The following is a 21,340-nucleotide window of genomic DNA, read 5'->3' as shown; positions in this document are numbered from 1 at the left end:
ACGGGTTGAAACAAGTACAAATGGAGCAAGTCAGGTTGAAATCTGGCGTCCAATAGCAACGTGCCACGTCATCGTATTAATGCCCAACTTGACGAATTTGACATTGTTAGGTCCACGTAGGCGCGACGGTAATGGTCAGTCAAATTTAGGACCAATGCTGACACTTTTTGAAATCTTGTAGGACTTAGTTACCCCTTGTAAAACTTTTAGGATTCATTGTAAAAAAAAGTCAAATATATAGAATCAATAGTGTCATTTTTCCTATAAATATACCATGCGCTCCACATGGAAATGATGAATTTGGTATTTTTATGAAAATAGAAAGAAGAAAGATAAAGGAGATTGGTGCATCAAAGCGAGAAAATGAGAGAGAGGACGAAGGGGTTGAGGAAAAAATAAAGATTTCTACTAATAACATATATGACAATTACGTGTAATGATTAACACTCATTTCTTCATTTCTTGTAATCTTACTGTTGCTTTTTTACGCCTCATAATGAGATAGGATGACTAAAGGTTTTCTCAAGTTTGGAAGTGAGAGAAAAAAAATGGGGTGATGGGAAGAAATTAGTGGGTAATTATTAGATTAATTTGCTATTGTAACCCAAAATATATGACTCTGATTAAATGAAGCATATCTAATGGCAAATTGGGAAAATGAAAAGTGAGAACAAAGGCAAGACTCTCTCTTTATATAATAGTATAGATATATTTTTCACAATAATGCAGCGATTTCATTCATATTTTCAATTAACCTTTATTTTATATTTTCATATTTTGTTTTTGGTTTTATGTTTTTGTGTAGTTGAGGAGTAAGCAGAGGCTTGGCCGGTTGTCCAATATTCTTGTTTGGCTCAGCTATGATTGTTATATGCTGTCGATGTCATTTATTTGATAAAAAATTCTAGCTAGCTAGCCTCAATAAGTTCTAGTTAAACGGCCAAGCATGTTTTTCAAGTTGCAAATGTTAATTCAGCACGAGTAAGGAGATTTGCTGCAGTGGTCCTATTTTGATTTTCTTTTGTTTTTGTTTTCTTTTCACAAGAAATGCCTATGGTCTAATACAAGAATAGGAAATGATACAAAATAAAGAGGCACATATATAAATCCTATTGGTGAGGATTTTGAACTCAGGGACCTATTGGTTCCGAGTCAGCGACCGTACGACTGCATTAAAACCCATTCCTCTTCCTGATTTGATTTTTATAAGTAAGATTTCTTGTACTTTTTTTATTTCCTCCTATAATTTTTCACTTTCTACGCCCATGGATCTCGTCTAGAAAAAATGAGAAGTTCAAGAGAGATGGCATAATTCCTGCAAAAACAATCATACAGTGAGTAAACCACTGGACTCTACGGACTTGAGAGCCTCCAAATTATAATTTGTAATAAGTTATTTGGATTTTTAGTAAATTATATTAATTGATTTGAAGTAACTGATATAGATTTCAAAGAGTTTTATTTAATTATTATTTTTACGTAAAATACTTGATTTTTACTTGAAATTTTAATAGTTTACTTGATTGTACCCTGTAATCTTTTTATTGATTTGCACCATAAAATCTGCAAAAAGGACGCTTTCCATTCTATATGTACAGTATAGCGCCATTCACCAAAAACACATAACATAGCGCTTGTGACACGCACACACAGACACAGAGGAGGCAATTAATGGAGATGGAGATGGAGGAGAAGAGAGTATGCGTGACGGGTGCCGGAGGCTTCCTGGGGTCGTGGATTGTCAAGCTTCTCCTCTCTAAGGGCTATATTGTCCATGGAACAGTTCGAGAACCCGGTGAGTAACATTAACATTCTCCTTCATCCCTCTATTTCTTTACTTTCCATGCTGCGGTCGTGTTATGTAACTATGTTCTTTGAAACATATAATCTGTTCTGCATGCAGGGGACAAGAAGTACGCTCACTTGAACAAGCTCGAAAGAGCATCTGACAACCTTAAGCTCTTCAAGGCCGATTTGTTGGACTATGACTCTCTTCGTTCAGCCATAGCCGGATGCCCTGGAGTCATCCACGTCGCCTGCCCCGTCCCTACTTCACCTCTCGTCAATCCAGAGGCAAGTTGATGTGGTCAACTCTTTCTACATACTTCTTTTTTCTCCATGGTTCAATCTTTTAGCTCGGCCTATTTGGATGGACTTGCCGCCAGTCATGAGAATTGTCGATCGATAGCAGTATGCTCAGTATGGTGGATTTAAAATCTTTGGTACATGTAGCTCTCTGTCTTAAAACACGGGTAACTTATGTCTCAGGTAGAAATGCTTGAACCAGCCATAAAGGGGACGCACAATGTTCTCAGGGCATGCTTCGAAGCTAAAGTTAAGCGGGTTGTCTACATTTCTTCTATTACTGCTGTGATGTTGAACCCAAAGTGGCCCAAGGATCGCGTGAAGGACGAGACTTGCTGGTCTGACAAAGAATACTGCAGGGCCGCTGGGGTATATAATTAAAAGTCAATGACAAGAGAGTTAAATTTCCTTATTTACTTGCCGACTTGTGTTTCAGTTGTCATTTGTTTTAATTTTCCACAGAACTGGTATATGCTCGCCAAGACAGAAGCAGAAAGCCTCGCTTTCGAATTCGGGAAGAAAAACGGACTGGACATTGTTGCAGTCAATCCGGGCTATGTATTTGGGCCGGTTCTGCAGCCTACATTGAACTTCAGCAGCTTGCTCCTCTTACAGTTTGTGAAGGGCACGTATATCACGTTTGAACAAGGTAGTTATGGAAGAACCAAACATATCACATGCATAATATGGACATCTTACAATGGGAAATCTATAATTCAGTATAGCACTTCACCGGTAACTCTCGGTCTTATATACTCTTATAGGTGAAGGGGATTCTGTTCCCAACAAGATCTGGAATATAGTGGACGTACGAGATGTTGCTGATGCTGTCTTATTGGCATACGAGAAACCCGAGGCAAAAGGCCGATATATATGCGTGTCAGACAACATCACTACCGAAGATTTGGTGAAAAAGCTAAAGAGCCTGTATCCGGATTTCAGTTACTTGCACAAGTAAGCTCCTCTACTCAACAAATACGAATTATTTTAACTGCCAGCTACTGTCAAGAATTCTGCCGGTCTTGGCTAAAGATTTTGCATCTCCTGACTGGTTCTGTCTCTTTGTTCGTAGTTTTGTTGAGAGTCGACACAACTTCTTGATGACCTCCGAGAAGCTGCAGAAGCTGGGCTGGACTTACAGGCCGCTCCAGGAAATGCTCGTGGACTCAATTGAGAACTACCGAGAAGCAGCACTGCTTGATTAGGTATATGGAAGTTCTTTGGTCCACTGCGAAGTTCCACAACTTCTTTTGCTGTTCTGTCATTTGCATTGCACTGACAATAAAGACCGTTCAAATGTTCTTATGTTAGAGTGTCCGATTGTAGTCGATTTTGGCGATTCTTCATCACTTATGTTTCAAAAAATCAATTGAAGACAGTAGGACGATAAAGGTCCAGTTTCAAAAGGCAAACTATTGAGCATCAAAACAGTTACTTCCCGAATCCATGTTAACAATGGTTAGTACTTTTAGGAAACAAGATCGATTTTACATAGATTTGTGCTCTCCCGATGTCTGCTTATTCAATTTATGACCATGGAAGTTGCCATTAATGCAATCCGAGATCCATAGATAAAAGATCTGAGCACAATAAGTCGGCAAAGCCTATCGCATGTCTTCTTAGGTTTTTCGATCACCTTCATTTCCTGGTTCAGGCTAAGTTTTCCAACAATAATCAAGAGGATGCTTTATGTGATTCTTATGGAACTTAGCAGTCCTGAAAACTGTATGTGCGGACCCGAATTTCGTCTCGTCGAGTCCCGCATGCATGCACAAGATCGCACAGTTTGAGAGTATCCACCTTCCCGGGGACGCGTGACGGACGCGCGTGAGAATAAGTCACCACTACCTGTTTAAGACCCGGATGTCAAGGGCCAGCGAGTTGTCCGAGTTTAGGGGTAAGGAATACACCTAGTTGCTAAGGCATATGATTTGCGGAACCGAGGTTCCGAGTTCAGGGGTTCTGTTACTTTCGGACGTACATCCGCACGCCCTATCGGTACTTTGATTTGTCTAGAGTTTGTCATTTTTAGTTTGTTTACCGCTTGGTTAGGTTTCGCTCATCTTGCTCGGTTTGACATTGTAAATGTGTGAAAACAATCGATTCAGGCTAAGAGCCTTGGAGAGAAGCGGATCCCCGTGTCAGGGGATCAGCCCACCGTCCTCACGTCCTGGCTAACCGACCCATGATGGCCAATTCACCGCGTGGACCAGGCTCGTGACTCGTGTGGTCCCGTTCGTCTCAAGGACCCGTAAACCAACTCGACCAATTCCGACTCTCGGACCCTTCGCCCGCCGACCGAGATTGTTACATAAATAAATGTACAAATAAATACCTCTCAATGTACTCTCAATAATAAATACAAATACAATAATCTGATCCCAATCAATTTGCATTCGGCCAATATTTCGCTCGTGCCCACCGTAAGATTAGAAAGATCGGAATTAAAACTAATGCGACGCAGGCTCATGAGAGCCAAAGGTCGGGTCCGACCAAACCAGTGGGTCCCCGAAGGACTAAATAGTCCTCGAGAGGGCCTCGGGATAGGTCGGCTCCCGGATAATTGTCTAACCTCGTTTCGCGCATCGCGAGCCAAGCTATCCTCCACTTGGATGCTACTTGGGTTGGAACGGTGACTCAAGACTAGACCTCATACCGTGTTCGGGTCGCACGCACTCAACATGTGGGGGCATTAGACCCCGTGATCGATAGCTGGGGCATTGGACCCATATTGATCGTGTCCTATGGGTTCGGGCTTGAACCGCAATAAACTAGACTATGACAGATAGAGACAAATAAAACAAAGAATGTGAGTTATTTGTCAAATTTACGTGATTATCAGGTTATGAACCCGGGGTTACTTAACAAACATGTCTCTATCCTAACCAGACAAAAACATAATGGGCATACATGGTGAAAATCAATCGTGGGCCGCTCTGAAAGGGCATGTAGCGTTTGGCTTTGCTTAGAAAGGACTCGACGGACATGATGTCTGTCGTCAAGCCTTGAATGCGTGAGTTTGTTTTAAATTCTTCTGTTTTGTGAAACTGACAGATTACTGTGTTATGAAGAGAGTGTGTTTTCTCAGAATCCTAAAACCTAGGGTTTTGTCCCGCTCGTTCCCCATATTTGATTATGCCGAGTTAGAGATTAAACCGTTTTCGTGTTTTAACCCGCTCTACGTACAAACTTAGGAAAGTGGGGATGCAAAGCACCACGGGAGTGTTAAGGTCTCTGCTCATGTCTTATGAAGAACCGGGCAACCTTTCACGGGCCTTCCCCGCTCGCGTCTCTAGTCCATGTTCCTAAGCGTTCGAATCTACATTAGAATGATAGAAACACTCCAGCTGGATAAAGAGGGCTATGCAAATAGGACTTGCGCATGCACGAGCTGCCCGCCTTTACCTGTGGCTCAGAGTGTTTTGATCACTCTAACCCTGGGTTTATTGGCAAACCATAAACAGATAGTCGTGCTCTCGAGTCGGAAAAATGTGTTTGTATGAAGAGAAAGTTGAGACTATGTGATAAAGACCATCGAGGTCAATAGCCTGTGTCAACTGATCTCTTGGACCCATCAAGGTCGTCTGGACCATGAGGGAGCCAAGACAGTGGTCGATCTGCCCGAAAGTAGTCTAATAAGAGCTCCCGCTTACTAACTCAAGCCGTCTCAAATTGGGCTCAGACTCTAGTCAAAACACGCGAGCCCTCCCTAGATGTCCATGCTACACGTGTCACGTGTCTTGATAATTTGTCAAAAATTATAGGTTTTGGAAAGGGCATAATTACCGGTTCGTGATTTATCGACTCGGTCAAAAATTATTAACTAGTTCATGCAATTTATTAAAGAGTCGAGTGAGTTAATTAGTCGAGTGAATCGTCCCAATTACTATGCGTGCGAGGTTGGTTAAATTGAATGAATTGCCGAATGCTTTTGGATTTGTGGGTTTCGAATCATGGAATTGATCATAGATGGACCGTCCGAATGTGATTCTAATCCTCGATCATTTTAATTATTTGAAAACGACTCGTGACATGAAGACCATAACGGGTCCTCACGGGCCAAGGAGGCTCGGTCAAGGATGGCCGAGAGCCCCTTGGGCCCAGTGGGCCTGCAATGGTCCTCATGACACGAGTCCATGCAAATTTCGTATATAACGTATTAAAAGTGTGGTTAATGTGAAATTAATGTTGGCATGGGAAACAAGAATACACCAAAACTAGGATTCAAGTGTAATGGAGGTAAAGAGACCATCATGGGCCCAAGTTAAGCTCGAGGGGATCCTTCGGCCACCTCCTCAAGGAAATGGTCGAGAAGTCCCTCGAGCTCAACTTGGGCTCGAGAGGTATCTTCAACTCGATTAAGCTAGTTTCTCGCATGTACAATGCATTAAGCACGATAATAAAAAAATATACACGAGGTCAACGCCGCCATGATAACGGACATTAAACATAATCGATAAAATGGCACCGGCATGGAAAACGAGGAAACACAAAATAACAGGAAAGGAGTTAGAATCAAGGGAGAGGAGCCCATCATGGGCCCGAGAGAGCCAAGGAAGCTCTCAGTCACCTCACTTAGGAAGTGGCCGAGAGGCTCTATGGCCCTCCCGGGCCATGATAGCCTCCTCGACCTCTATCCTGATCTTTTTCCGTCATGCTAACATATAATGCATCATAACTCCAAGGGGTTCGACCTAGTAGTTAATGTGCACCCAAGTTTGTACCGAGACTCGGGTTCGAATCCCCTTGGGGCCACCGAAGCGCATTTGGCGTAATTACCCGCTCCGTGTGCCGCCGGGGGTTCACGGAGCCCAGGGGATTAGTCGGGCGAAGCCCGGACACCCCGGGTTAGCAAAAATAAATAAATAAATAAAACATATAATGCATCATCACATGATCACTCTTAAGAGAATCACAATAGAAAGTAAGTAATATGCGTCAAATTGGTCATGAACCACCTTATCACCCCACAAAATTCGAAAAAAACTAAAGCTCCAATTTCTCTAAGGGTTTGAGGAGATTATACCAGCTCCGAGGTAGGTAGAAACAAGTCAAAAAATAGGCTGGAGGAGTGCGGGACAGCACAACACAGTGCTGGACAGAGAGTGAAACCGCAATGGAGCTCTTGGGGTCCTTTCGGGTGGCTGTGAAGCTGCAGCTGGTCAAGGGACTTCCGGGGGCTTCGACCTACAAAATAAGGTAAAAAAAAAAAAAGAGGAAAGAGAGAGAGGAAGGGCGCTGGAACGCTCAAGTGTGTTGGTGACCCGAGTGACTCGATGAGAGGAGCCACGAGTGAGGGAACTGGACGGGTGAGGGGAGACCGCTGCGGTGGCTGTGCTCAGTGGCTCGAGGTAGCTAAGGGACCCACGGTGAGGGCTGGAAGTAGTGCATGGCTGGAGGGATTGCGGGCTGACCCACACAGAGTGTAACTCAAGAGAAAAGGGGAGAGACCCAAGAGGTGGCCTCAGGTGTGGCATGTCAAGGGATGGGAGGTCGGGCCCTTGGTCCATGGCTCTCCTAGCCACGGGAAGGATGTGAACCGCGGGTAGTTCTCCTGCTCATGTGTGCACGACTCAACAAAGTCGTGGAGGAAGGAAACTCATCGAGAAACCAAGAAAACTCGAGGGAGGCGCCACTGATCAGAGCTGGTGTGGGCTGATGGAGACTTTAAGTGGAAAAATGAACGTCGCCAATGGACTTGAGAGGTTGAACACGTGTGGGATATGTGGTTTGTTTGAAGTTCGGGTTGGGTAGGGAGGCGGTTGCTAAAAAACCGGGATGGTTTTCAGTTAAATGGGAGTGGTTTCAGCCATGGAAGGCTGCTGCTGCTGGTGGCCGAATTGAAGAGTTGAGAGAGAGAGAGCTTGAGAGTTTGAGAGAATTGAGAGCAAATGAGAGTTTAGAGAGAGAGTGAAGTCTAGAGAGTGAAAGTGTTCTTGCTTGCAATTTGCTTTTGTATGTTCTTAAGAATGCAAATGAAATCCATTGAAGAGTCGGCCATGGAGGAGCTGCTGCCGAATTCAAAGGGGCAAGATCCACTGGAGTATGATTTGCTGGACTATGATTCTCTCTGGTCGCGATCATGTGATGCACTGGAGTCATCCATGCTGCCTGCCCGGTCCCTACTTCAACTCTCGCCAATCCAGAGGCAAAGTCACACAAAAACAACCAGCATTCTCTTATATATATATATATGGTTTCAGTGAGACAATGGCATCTCATGATCGTTAGGCGAACGAGATGGAGAAATGGTATCTCATTACATCTAAAAACTTTAAATTTGAAAAGAGGCACATACTTATTTGGTAACCGTGCAGTAAAGACAAGTTTAAGTGTAATTGATTCTTTCTATGCACTTCTTTTGTTTCTGTGCTTCAATCCATTAGCTTGGACTACTTTGGTGGACAGGTCATTTGTGAGTCGTTATAACCATTTTCGATTAAATTATCCGCACTATAGTGTATATATAGAAAATCTTCTAGAAGAAGCTTCTCTCTGGTTTCTGACATGAGTAATTGTCGCAGATGGAAATGCTTGACCCAGCCGTAAAAGAGGACACTCAATGTTCTCAGGGCATGCTACGAAGCAAAAGTTAGGCGGGTTATCTACATCTCCTCTGTTTCTGCTGTTGGAATGAACTCGAAATGGCCTAATGGCCGGGCGAAGGATGAGAATTGCTGGTCTGACAACGAATACTGCAATGCCACTGCGGTAAGAACTCGATTAGAGAGTTTAAATTTTCATATTTACTTGCCGACTTCTGCGATTGCGAAAAAATTTTCATTTGTTCCACCCCCCCCCCCCCCCCCAAACCCACCAAAAAAAAAAAAACCCAAATGGAACTGGTATTTCCTTGCCAAGACTGAAGCCGAGAGCATGGCGTTTGAATATGGGAAACAGAACAGGCTGGATGTCGTTGCAGTTAACCCTGGTTATGTGTTTGGCCCGGTTATGCAGCCTATATTGAACTTCAGCACGATGCTCCTCCTCAAGTTTCTGAAGGGCATATATATTCAGATCGAGCAAGGTAGTTATGCAAGAACCAAGTCGATCATGCACATCAAGACCGAAGATTTGGTGAAAAACTGAGGAGTCTGTATCCAAACTTTAGTTACTTGGAGAAGTTTCTCTACTCGATAAGGTTGAGCTAATGTATCTGTCGAAGAGCCTCAGTCGCAAATTTTCTGCAGGTTTTAGCTAGAGATTGATTGTCCTATGACTCTTGTCTCTTTTCCTGCAGTTTTGTTGAGAGTCAACACAACTACTCGACAATCTCAGAGAAGCTGCAGAAGCTGGGCTGGACTTACCGGTCACTCGAGGAAGCTCTCATGGACTCTATCGAGAGCTATAAGGAGGCGGTGCTGCTCGATTAGTTATGGAACTTCTCTAGTCTGCTCTAGTCTGCTCCGAAGTGCCAGAATTTCTTTCACTCTTCTGATTGTGTTGCACTGATAATTAAGACACAGTTCAAATGTTCTTATGAAAGATGTCCGATTATGGTCTCTTTTGATGATTCTTCATCGCTAATGATTTGAAAAATCAGCCAAAGACAGTTCCGAAGTATGATAGAGTCCTGGTTTTGGAAGCAAAGTACTAAGCAAAATGAGGAGATTCGTACCAATTATCAACATAAAGCAAAATCGTCACTTCCAGAATCCACGGTAACAGTAGTCGGTAATTTAAGAAACAAGATCACCTTTACAGATATTTGTGCTCTGTCTAGACCACTTACTCGATTTTTGTTTATGGATGCGACCATTATATGATGTATCCTTCATGAGACCCCACCACCATATGTCGGTTGGGTTTACAGATAAGGTTTGCCCATCAAGTTGTATATTAGTATGTAGCTTGTTTCTTTCTGCGGTTCTGTTTATTTTCAATACGTTGTGAGGGCCAAAAGTCTAGTATTGAAGATTAAACGAACCATACCTACGTCGTTTGCCCGCAAAAGTCACACCAATATGTCCTCATAATGATGAACTAAGCTTAGTCAAGGCTAGATTTCCATTTCAACGGCACAGTCTGTCCATAGATTGCCATAGACAGTTCCTCCACTAATACGGATGGCTAAGAGACCAATGGAATCACTCTTCTTTCAGTGAGATGTGAGGTCACTGAAAAAATCGACCTGCGACAGTGATTGGTCGAGTACATTGTGGAGCATAGATATGACATAAATAAGCAACTCTTTTTCTGTCTATATATATATCCCGTCCGGGTTTTGTGAGTTTAATGTCTAGCTTTAATCTCCCCCGGGTCAATTTATCAGACTAAATATACACCAGACTATCTGCCAAAGAGCCTCGGTTGTGAAATTTCTCAGGACGTGTGCTAAGGATTTCATGTCGTGTGACTCTTAGTCCTGTTCTCGGCAGTTTTGTCGAGAGTCAATACCGCCACTGGCTGAGCTCTGACAAGCTGCAAAAACTGGGGCTGGACTCACATGCCGCTGGCGGAAACTCTCTTGGACTCATATGGAGAGCTCTACAAGGAGGCAGCAGCGCTACGCGATTAGTGTCTTTCAGTGCTTCTTTGTATCATACGATATGCTAAATAAATGAAAGACAGTCCATAAAAACGACAAAGTCCTGGACCTCCACATTATAATAACAGCAATAATGTAGAAAAAGAACCATGATATCGCGACAAATCTAAAAAGAAATTATTAAATTGAGGGTTAATTGAACCACAGATGATCATAAGAAGGACATTCTTTTGGTAAGTCATGAAAAGGACAATTCATTTGTAATATAATGTGAAAAAAGAAACCAGAGACTAATCTCTTAATAAAGTAAATCTGTTGTTTACTTTGTCAAAGGAGTGCCGAGTAGGGTGGAATTTCTCACCCTCAGCCACCCCTCCTTTTTATTTTTATTTTCATTTTCTATATTTTAAAGAATTTAAATATTTTTTAATTTTTCCTTTTTCATTACACGCCACTTGATATTCGGTAGTTCAACGGTTCTAATTAAGTTCAAGCAAGATCGACGCACTGAGAACTAAAACTCAATGGATCATGAATTCTCTCCTATTATAAAACTCACACTCAAGGCCTTACTCTAGGATAACAAACGCCGACTTACCTAAAACCTAACCCTTGCTCGAACCTAACCCAATGGGACTTCCGAATATAAAATGGTACACGCTGAAAAAGAAAATTAAAAATATTAAATTATTTTAAAAATTCATGAATTTTTTCCAATCACAAGAATCAGACTCAAGGCCTTATCTAACGATAACAAGCGCTGACTCACCTAAAACCAATTCATTTTGAAAAAAAAGCCCATTTCAATTCATCACCAATTTAAGTTTCCTTATGTTTTGAGTGAAACACAATGTTAGACTAGTGAGACTAATTCTTACTTAGGTAATTAAAATGGATACATCGCAACACGATGTTGTCACGTGGCCCTAACCCCCCACCAAAATTGGTTTTTTGTACTGCTTTAAAAAGATAAACAATTCTTATAAATATATATATATATGATGATTATTGAATATTTAGCTTAGTAATTTGGCACATATCTTTCCTAATGAGGGATAAAAGGTACAATATCCTTCATAACATTATATAAATTAACATTTTTTATTTTATTTAAAATTTATTTTTAAAAAAATAAAAAAAAAATAGGGGACCCGCAACGGAGTGCGGTCCAGGTTTATAGTAAAACAACCCAACCCTTTATATATTTTGTTAAAAATATCTCTTGATTGAATGTTCTTTTCAAATTATAAAAGTAAAACTAGACAAAGAAATGGAATGGACGGATAGAATAATATTTTCATTCCATTCCATTTTGGCCTACCAGTGCGGCCTGTAATACCCCAAACCTGTGGAACATGACGAATTATAGAAACTTTGTTCTTGTTTTGCAAAAAATTTCAAAAATTTATTGTACTTGCAGTCTTAGAAATTCCGTAAAGCTAGAATACTAAACAAAGTAACTGGAAAAGAAAAAAAAGTACAAAAACCCCTTTATGGTTTGAATTTGAGACAAATTGAACCCTGTAATTTTTCTAGGGACAAATAACACATTATGATTTATTTCGTGAGACATAATGGACATGGCCGTTAATTTTTTCATCACTTTTGGTCCTTAAGCTTTTCTTTTTTTCATTATTACCCTCCAACTTTTTTGTAATTTGGTCCTAAAATTAGGAAAAAAGGGGGAAATGGGCTTGGGTCACCGGTCAGAAACCCCGACCCTACCACCGAGGTTGTCAACACCCACAGAGGATGCAGAAAACCTCGAGAGTAGGGTCGGAATCGCCAATTGATGGTCATAGCTCCCGAATAGACTGGGATCTCGAGTTCGAGATACTAGTCGATTCTGGGGCAGGGACCGCCAATCTGCGGCCCTGACCCCATCTCAATGGTCCTCGGCATCCTCTGTGGGTGCATGTGACCTCGGTGGTGGGGTTGGAGTCGCCGACCGACAGCCCCGGCCCCAGCCCCTCCCCTTTTTTTTCGAATTTTAGGACCAAATTGAAAAAAAAAGTTGAAACTTTGATGCTAATAATAGCAAAAAGAAAAGTTTGAGGATCAAAAGTGACGAAAAAATTAACGGTGAGATCCATTATGTCTCACGAGGTGAACCACATGGTGTTATTTTATCTCTTGTAAAACCATATGGTCTAATTTGTCTTAAGCTCAAATTACAATGGGATTTTTGTACTTTTCCGAAATAACTATTATGCTAAAAGTGCTAAAAATTTTCGCGCACTATCTCTATAGAGTTGCTTACTAAGATATTTCCGTGTAGTATGAAGAGGTCGTTCTTGTAGCATTAAAATTTTGTAAAATTTTTCATACTTTCAATTTAATATTTTCACAGAAATAGAAGTATGTTGAATGCAAAACATTGTTCTTATTGCGCAAAAAGTTCTCAAAATTTGTGTACTAATGTCTTAAGATTTTCATGTAAGAGTGAGAACCTAGAGTACTATGGAAATAAACTATATATTGTGCTAAAACTGTCTCTATAGATTTTCATTTTCATGCTATCTTTTCTATAGCACCAAAAGTTTGACAAGCTTTCGCAATTTTAATTCAATATTTTCGTACAAAGAGAAATCCGTTGAGTGTGACGGCTTTGTTCTTTTCGCCTTGTCTCTATAGACTTTCGTAGTAAGAGAAATTTGTGCAGTATGAAAAAGTTCTTATATCTTAATATACAAATCACTTGTTTATAATGGCCATGTGTCAAACTAATCAAATTTTTAAATTTTTATTTTTATATTAGTTTATAATATCATGTAAGGCTTATATATATATATATATATATAATATTTTTAATAATTTATTTACCTAAATATAAAAGTTTTATTCCAAGTGGCCACCGCAATTTAAATAGTTTTTATCATGATATTGAAAATATCCTAATTAATTTTTTCGGTTAAATGTAGGGTTATTCCAGCCTACAATTCTCGCTTGAGTTGGTCGTGATCGTTGCTTTAAATGAATTTTGAATACCATGTACAAATAATGGGGTTCTCGATGATAATTTTTAAACGTGATGTTGGAAATATCCTAATTCTTTTTTGGTTAAATACAAGGTTACTCTAGCATATTGACAATCATCGGTTGAGTTGGTCATGATAGTGAGATGCTTTAAATGAATTTGGAATACCACTTACAATTAACGGGATTCTCAATGATGATTTTTAAACTGATTCAAACAAGGATTTTTTCCAACTAAATTTTTATTTATTTCTGCATTTGTGCCTTTTTATATTCATTCTATATGCTCTTAAGATGGATTTTGATCTTTTTCTCGCATTCACATATACTTTTCGAGATAGAATTAACATTGGAATTTTCAATTAAATTTCTACTTAGTAAAAATTACAATAATTATGATCTTTTGTATCTATAGATTTATTGTATTATTATAATATGGTGCATCTTTTAAATAGTATAATGCATCCCATATTTTTTTTCTTTTTGTACTATATAAAACAATCCTCATAATATTTGAGTACATCCCAGTATGATATTATATGGCAAAAAAGTATCGGGATCAAATGAAATATATGACATCTACCCAAAAAAAAATATTGAAGTAAGGACAAGCTATAATTGTAACATATAAAAAAATTAGGAGATATTTAATGAAGAGTAATTAGCTAGAATTATATAATAATACATATTATAAATATATATGAATTAATATTATATTTTTTATAAAATTATGTATAATTCTATCCTAATTTCTACGTAGATGTTATTTAATTACTATCTTTAATATTTCACTAAACTTTTGCCTTTTTATACTTTTCTTATCATATCATCTAATTAATTTTCTCATTTTTATCCTCCACGTCTATATGGTTATCAAACTAAGACAAATTTGAATTTAATGTGTTATATAAATTTTAAAATAAGTCTTGCGATATTCATTTGTTAATATTTTATGCTTCTTAATATTACTAATATCATTTCTCGCAATGCTCTCTCTTGAAATTTGAGGCGTTTGTTATAAAATATGCACTTAGCCTCATTTAACTTATTTGATCAAACCGTTATTTTTATTGAAAATACCAATTCGAGTGATAACTTTTAGGTTCTTTAATCCTTAAGTCTATGCATTTACTTTTTATTGAATAAAGACACGACATTACATAAAATATTTGTATAGTCCTTTCTTATTTTTAAAATATGTTCTTTAATTTTAGAATAAATTTTTTTTTATAAAAAAAGCTGCTCAAAGAGAGAGGAGTGAGTTTTCCGTCAACGTTGCTTAGGAAGGTCACCACCGATGGCAAGCCACCATTGCCATGTAACTATTTGACGAGGTTATGCTATTCAAAAAGTTGTGCGGTTATCAGCGAATCTGGTTTTTATATTGTACCCTTGCCATTCTTGATGGTCCGCCTCTAGCCACAACCATCCGGACGAGGTCTCTTGCATCCTCCTTGACATTGCTTGGGGTAGTGGTCGCCGGTGGTAATTAGAGGGCCAAGCTGTCCTTTTCTCTCTATTCGAAGCTTTCAAATTTCTTTTTTTTTTTTTGAAATTTAAGGTCATAATTTTAAAATAAGAAAGGTCTTATACAAATATTTTATGTAATATGGTCATATTCAGTTAAGAAATGATTAGTTTTACTGAGAAAAAAAAATTATGACCCCAATTGTATTTTCCCTGAAAACAATGGTTTGGTAAAGTAAGTTAGGCGGAGTTTATGTGTATTCTTTCAATAAATGAGTTAAGTGTTATTTCGCCTAATTTTTAGGGGAGGTCATTACATTTCATCCCATATAATACTAAAATTTTTGACAAATTTTGCAATTTTAGTTCAAGAATTTCATAAAAAGAGGAATCTGCACAATCCGAAAATTTTGTTCTTTCTGTACAAAAGTTTTTGCAATATTTTTAGGATTTTTGTACTGGAACGAGACCCTACATTACTAAAACGAAAGAATTATATGCTGATATTTTTAGCACTGTTTCTAGAGGATTTCGTGCTAAGTGAAATTGATATTGCACAAAGGGTCTGTTTGTTCCCATAACAGTAAAATTTTCAGAAAATTTTGAAATTTGTTTAGTGCATTTATTTTTCTCGAGCGAAGAGTTCCCCCGGTATTTCGTACTCTTGTGTCTAAGAGTTCAATAGAATATGATAGTTTTGCACTTTATGTGCAAAATTTTTGTAAAATTTCAATACTTGTGCTTCTTGTGTTTTGTACAATGTGATTTTTTTTCATTAATATTTTTTCGATATGAACTCTACTATCTAGAAGTCAAATGGAGTCCGACTAATGCAGTCAAGCCGGCTTAGCCCAGTAAGAGCGTTCGTTCTAATTTTTGTTTTTATATAATCATTGTATGATATAATTATTGTAATCTTTTTTCGGTTACATAATTATTGTAATCTTTTATATTCATATATTTGTATTTAAAATAGATTTCCAAAAAAAATGACATACTGAGATTTGGATGTGTAGTGATTAATACTCATTTTCTCATTTCATGTAATTTTACTGTTGCTTTTTTACACCTTATAACGAGATAGAATTACTAAAGACTTTTTTCTCAAGTTTGGAAGTGAGAGAAGAAATAGGGCGATGGGAAGAAATTAGTGGGTAATTATTAAATTAATTTGGTATTGTAACCAGTGTTATCAGAACCGGACCGGATGATGAACCGGAAGGGGTACGGGGTCATGGGTTTATGGGTCCAACCGGGGGTTCGATGGGTCGGACCACTCGTTTATTTAAAATAAAATAAATATTCATATTATTAAAAAAATTATGATAATTAAGATAAAAGTATGATGATTTTAAAGAAATATAACAATAGTATAAGAAAGTATCTATATTTAATATTTCTTACTTCAAAATAAATATTTTATTTTAATAAGTACTTAAAAGTAGAGTTAAAAGAACAAAAAAGTGGTGGTGGCTTGGTTGGTAGTATGCTAATATGAAAAGTAAGAGGTCATCAGTTCAAATCTTTACACAACCAATCATTTTTTACATTAAATAGGAAACCCATAAAAACCCATAGAACCGGCCGGTTTAATGAAATTTTGCTTAAAACCGGCCGGTTCAATGGGTCCGGCGGTTCAAAGCTGCCATTTCGGTTTTTAGGCGAACCGGACCGGACTTGGTGCCGGTTCCCGGTCCGACCGGTCGAACCGGCCGGTCCGGTCCGGTTCTGATAACAATGATTGTAACCTTAAATATCGCCGCAATATTTGATAAAAATTTCTAGCTTTATTTTATATTTTTATATTTTGTTTTGGTTTTATGTTTTTGTTTAGTTGAGGAGTAAGCAGAGGCTTGCCCGGTTGTCCAATATTCTTGTTTGGCTCAGCTATGATTGTTATGTGCTCTCGATGTCATTTATTTGATAAAAATTTCTAGCTAGCTAGTCTCAATAAGTTCTAATTAAACGGCCAAGCATGTTTTTCAAGTTGCAAATGTAAGGAGATTTTGGGGCAGTGGTCCTGTTTCGATTTTTTTTCTTTTAACCTCATATAACCCATGGTTTACCCATTTTATCAAATATATCATATACTTTTAAAATTGCCAAATATATCTCACGGTTTACATTTTGCTCCAAATCTATCCCAGCATTATATGTTCCGTTAATGAAACGTCAGTAGGCTCCAAATCTATCCTATGGTTTTTATTTTTTCTCAAATCTATCATATGGTTTTAATTTTTTTCTCAAATTTATCCCATTGTTTTAATTTTTTTCTCAAATCTATCCAGGATAAAAAGGCTACAGTGGCAAGACCGTTAAACGTTGACAGAGATATAACGGCAGGATAGATTTGGAAAGAAATGTAAAACATGACATATATTATACATTTTTTAAAGCACATGATAGATTTGACAAAACGGGTAAACCATGAGTTATATGAGGTAAAAAGCCTTTTTTTTATCATAATAACTGCCTATGCTCTAATGCAACAATCGGAAATGATACAAAATAAAGAAGCACATATATATATATATATATATATATATATATATATATTCTATTGGTGAGGATTTTGAACTCAAGAACCTATTGGTTCTGAGTCAGCGCGCCTGTACTACTACATTAAGACCCATTCTGCATCCTGATTCGATATTTATAAGTAACATTTCTTGTACTTTTTTATTTTCTCCTACAATTTTTCACTTCTACGCTCATGGATCTCGTCTAGACAAAATGATAAGTTCAATAGAGATGGCATAATTCCTGCAAAAACAATCATAGAGTGAGTGAACCTCTGGACTCTACAGACTTGAGAGCCTCCAAATTATAATTTGTAATAAGTTATTTGGATTTTTAGTAAATTATATTAATTGATTTAAAGTAACTGACATAGATTTCAAAGTGTTTTATTTAATTATTTTTTTTACGTAAAATACTTGATTTTTACTTAAAATTGTCAATAATTTACTTGATAGTACCGTGCAATCTTTTTATTGATTTGCACCATAAAATCTGCAAAAAGGACACTTTCCATTCTATATATACAGTATAGCACCATTCACCAAAAACACATAACATAGCGCCTGTGACGCACACACAGACACAGAGGAGGCAATTAATGGAGATGGAGATGGAGGAGAAGAGAGTATGCGTGACGGGTGCCGGAGTCTTCCTGGGGTCGTGGATAGTCAAGCTTCTCCTCTCTAAGGGCTATATTGTCCGCGGAACTGTTCGAGAACCCGGTGAGTAACATTAATATTCTCCTTCATCCCTCTATTTCTTTGCTTTCCATGCTGTGGTCGTGTCAGGTAACTATGTTCTTTGAAACGTATAATCTGTTCTGCGTGCAGGGCACAAGAAGTATGCTCACTTGAGCAAGCTCGAAAGAGCATCTGACAACCTTAAGCTCTTCAAGGCCGATTTGTTGGACTATGACTCTCTCTGTTCAGCCATAGCCGGATGTCCTGGCGTCATCCACGTCGCCTGCCCCGTCCCTACTTCACCTCTCGTCAATCCAGAGGCAAGTTGATGCGGTCAACTCTTTCTACGTATTTCTTTTGTTCTCCGTGGTTCAATCTTTTAGCTCGGCCTATTTGGATGGACTTGCCGCCAGTCATGAGAATTGTCGATTGATAGCAGTATGCTCAGTATGGTGGATTTAAAATCTTTGGTACATGTTGCTCTCTGTCTTAAAACATGAGTAACTTATGTCGCAGGTAGAAATGCTTGAACCAGCCATAAAGGGGACGCTCAATGTTCTCAGGGCGTGCTCCGAAGCTAAAGTTAAGCGGGTTGTCTACATTTCTTCTATTGCTGCCGTGATGTTGAACCCAAAGTGGCCCAAGGATCGCGTGAAGGACGAGACTTGCTGGTCTGACAAAGAATACTGCAGGGCCGCTGGGGTACATAATTAAGAAGTCGATGACAAGAGAGTTAAATTTCCTTGTTTACTTGCCGACTTGTGTTTCAGTTGTCATTTGTTTTAATTTTCTGCAGAACTGGTATATGCTCGCCAAGACAGAAGCAGAAAGCCTTGCTTTCGAATTCGGGAAGGAAAACGGACTGGATATTGTTGCAGTTAATCCAGGGTATGTATTTGGGCCGGTTCTGCAACCTACATTGAACTTCAGCAGCTTGCTCCTCTTACAGTTTGTGAAGGGCACGTATATCACGATTGAACAAGGTAGTTATGCAAGTACCAAACATATCACACGCATAGAATGGACATCTTACGATGGGAAATCTATAATTCAGTATAGCACTTCACTGGTTACTCTCGGTCTTATATACTCTTACAGGTGAAGGGGATTCTATTCCCAACAAGATCTGGAATATAGTGGACGTACGAGATGTTGCTGATGCTGTCTTATTGGCATACGAGAAACCCGAGGCAAAAGGCCGATATATATGCGTGTCAGACAACATCACTACCGAAGATTTGGTGAAAAAGCTAAAGAGCCTGTATCCGGATTTCAGTTACTTGCACAAGTAAGCTCCTCTAATCAACAAATATGAATTATTTTAACTGCCAGCTACTGTCAAGAATTCTGCCGGTCTTGGCTAAAGATTTTGCATCTCCTGACTGATTCTGTCTCTTTGTTCGTAGTTTTGTTGAGAGTCGACACAACTTCCTGATGACCTCCGAGAAGCTGCAGAAGCTGGGCTGGACTTACAGGCCGCTCGAGGAAGTGCTCGTGGACTCAATTGAGAACTACCAAGAAGCAGCACTGCTCGATTAGGTATATGGAAGTTCTCTGGTCCACTGCGAAGTTCCACAACTTCTTTTGCTGTTCTGTCATTTGCATTGCACTGACAATAAAGACAGTTCAAATGTTCTTATGTTAGACTGTCCGATTGCAGTCGATTTTGGTGATTCTTCATCAATTATGTTTCAAAAAATCAATTGAAGACAGTAGGACGATAAAGTTTCAGTTTCAAAAGGCAAACTATTGAGCATCAAAACAGTTACTTCCCGAATCCATGTTAACAGTAGTTAGTACTTTTAGGAGACAAGATCGATTTTACATAGATTTGTGCTCTCCCGATGTCTGCTTATTCAATTTATGATCATGGAAGTGGCCATTAATGCAATCCGAGATCCATAGATAAAAGATCTGAGCACGATAAGTCAGCCAAACCTACCGCGTGTCTTCTTAGGTTTTAGGGTTTTAGGGTTGATAATTTTGTTGATAATTTTACAATGGGTTAAATCATAAATGTACTTTGCCTCCCGACTTATGAGGTGAAATTAGATTTCCCCCGACCTATGAAATTTGGCAGAGTGCCCCTCACCTAATCCAAAAATAAGCGATGTGACTCCCAAACCAAATTTCGGCCAACACAAGTTTTCCTTAATCAATTAATGTTGTAGCTTCGACAAATCTCAGCTCCTAATTACGAAAACGAGGAACGGCTACTGAATAAAATAATTCATAATTTTAGATTCCTCAGAAAAAAAATCAATTTTGACTGATAAATCTGTAATTATGACTAATTTTCTTTATCCACTACATAATATATATATTTATTTATTTTTTCTTTTTTTCTTTTTTTTTCTTTTTTGCTGACTCGGATGTCCGAGTTTCACCCGATTAACCATCGGGGCTCCGTGAATCCCGGGCAATCTAATATAATATTGTTTATTCATCTAGTCTAAAATCTAGCTGAACACTTTACTCCTAAGTCCTATGTATTTCTAAAATGTAAAATATGTGATAATCATATTCAAATGAAAATAAGCATATCAACAAATTTATGCTTGCATGATAAATATATATATATATATATTATCCTATATTGCAGAGTGTATCTCATAATTGATTTTCAGGGGCAGAGGTGAATTTTTGGAGTCATAGAGAAAAAGGAAGACCAAGTGATGATCAGATTAATGATAATCAATTTCTGAAAACTTCTTTTGGCCGGAATTTTGACCGAAATTTAGTCCGGGAGTCACATCGCTTATTTTTGGATTAGGTGAGGGGGCACTCTGCCAATTTCATAGGTCGAGGGGAAAATCTAATTTCACCTCATAAGTCAAAAGACAAAGTGCATTTAACCCTTTTATAATTATCATAAGTTTTAAGGACACATTAAAATTAGTATCGTGAGCTCACTGAAGTAGGCTATAACCATGGCTTGCGCAATATATGCACTTCAATCAAGGGCTCCTGAAATATTTCTAACCTTTTTCTTCAGGTAATTAACCTTGCAATTTTATTAAACAGTAACTTTTCTTTTGGGTGTCTTTATTAAGGAATCGTCGATTGTTTTTCTACCACTAAACTCGAAGGTTGTTTGTTTATTCTATTATTTTTTTCACTTTTG

At 38.5% G+C, this 21,340-nt stretch overlaps 2 protein-coding genes and 1 long non-coding RNA gene across 3 annotated transcripts; all 3 read left to right on the top strand.

Moving 5' to 3' along the window:
- The first annotated feature begins 1,638 nt into the window (after positions 1–1,638).
- LOC116214171 (cinnamoyl-CoA reductase 1-like) lies at positions 1,639–3,479 on the top strand. The gene is made up of 6 exons (XM_031549501.1): positions 1,639–1,795; positions 1,904–2,073; positions 2,269–2,454; positions 2,548–2,734; positions 2,850–3,039; positions 3,158–3,479. Exons 1-6 carry the CDS (start codon positions 1,672–1,674, stop codon positions 3,288–3,290), a joined length of 990 nt encoding a protein of 329 aa, XP_031405361.1. The 5' UTR covers positions 1,639–1,671; the 3' UTR covers positions 3,291–3,479.
- A 3,005-nt stretch (positions 3,480–6,484) lies between these two features.
- On the top strand, positions 6,485–9,648 carry LOC116214172. Its single transcript, XR_004158247.1, has 4 exons — positions 6,485–8,336; positions 8,610–8,796; positions 9,043–9,226; positions 9,326–9,648. It is a non-coding gene; the product is annotated as an uncharacterized LOC116214172 (long non-coding RNA).
- An 8,442-nt stretch (positions 9,649–18,090) lies between these two features.
- Positions 18,091–19,978, top strand: LOC116214169 (cinnamoyl-CoA reductase 2-like). Its single transcript, XM_031549497.1, has 6 exons — positions 18,091–18,258; positions 18,367–18,536; positions 18,733–18,918; positions 19,013–19,199; positions 19,315–19,504; positions 19,623–19,978. The coding sequence occupies exons 1-6, from the start codon at positions 18,135–18,137 to the stop codon at positions 19,753–19,755; spliced, it is 990 nt and encodes a 329-aa protein (XP_031405357.1). The 5' UTR covers positions 18,091–18,134; the 3' UTR covers positions 19,756–19,978.
- The last annotated feature ends 1,362 nt before the right edge of the window (positions 19,979–21,340 follow it).

Source organism: Punica granatum, chromosome 7, assembly GCF_007655135.1.
Source record: "Punica granatum isolate Tunisia-2019 chromosome 7, ASM765513v2, whole genome shotgun sequence".
Taxonomy (NCBI): Eukaryota; Viridiplantae; Streptophyta; class Magnoliopsida; order Myrtales; family Lythraceae; genus Punica; species Punica granatum.
Note: the sequence above shows the minus strand (reverse complement) of the source record. Positions and strands in the feature narration are given on the sequence as shown.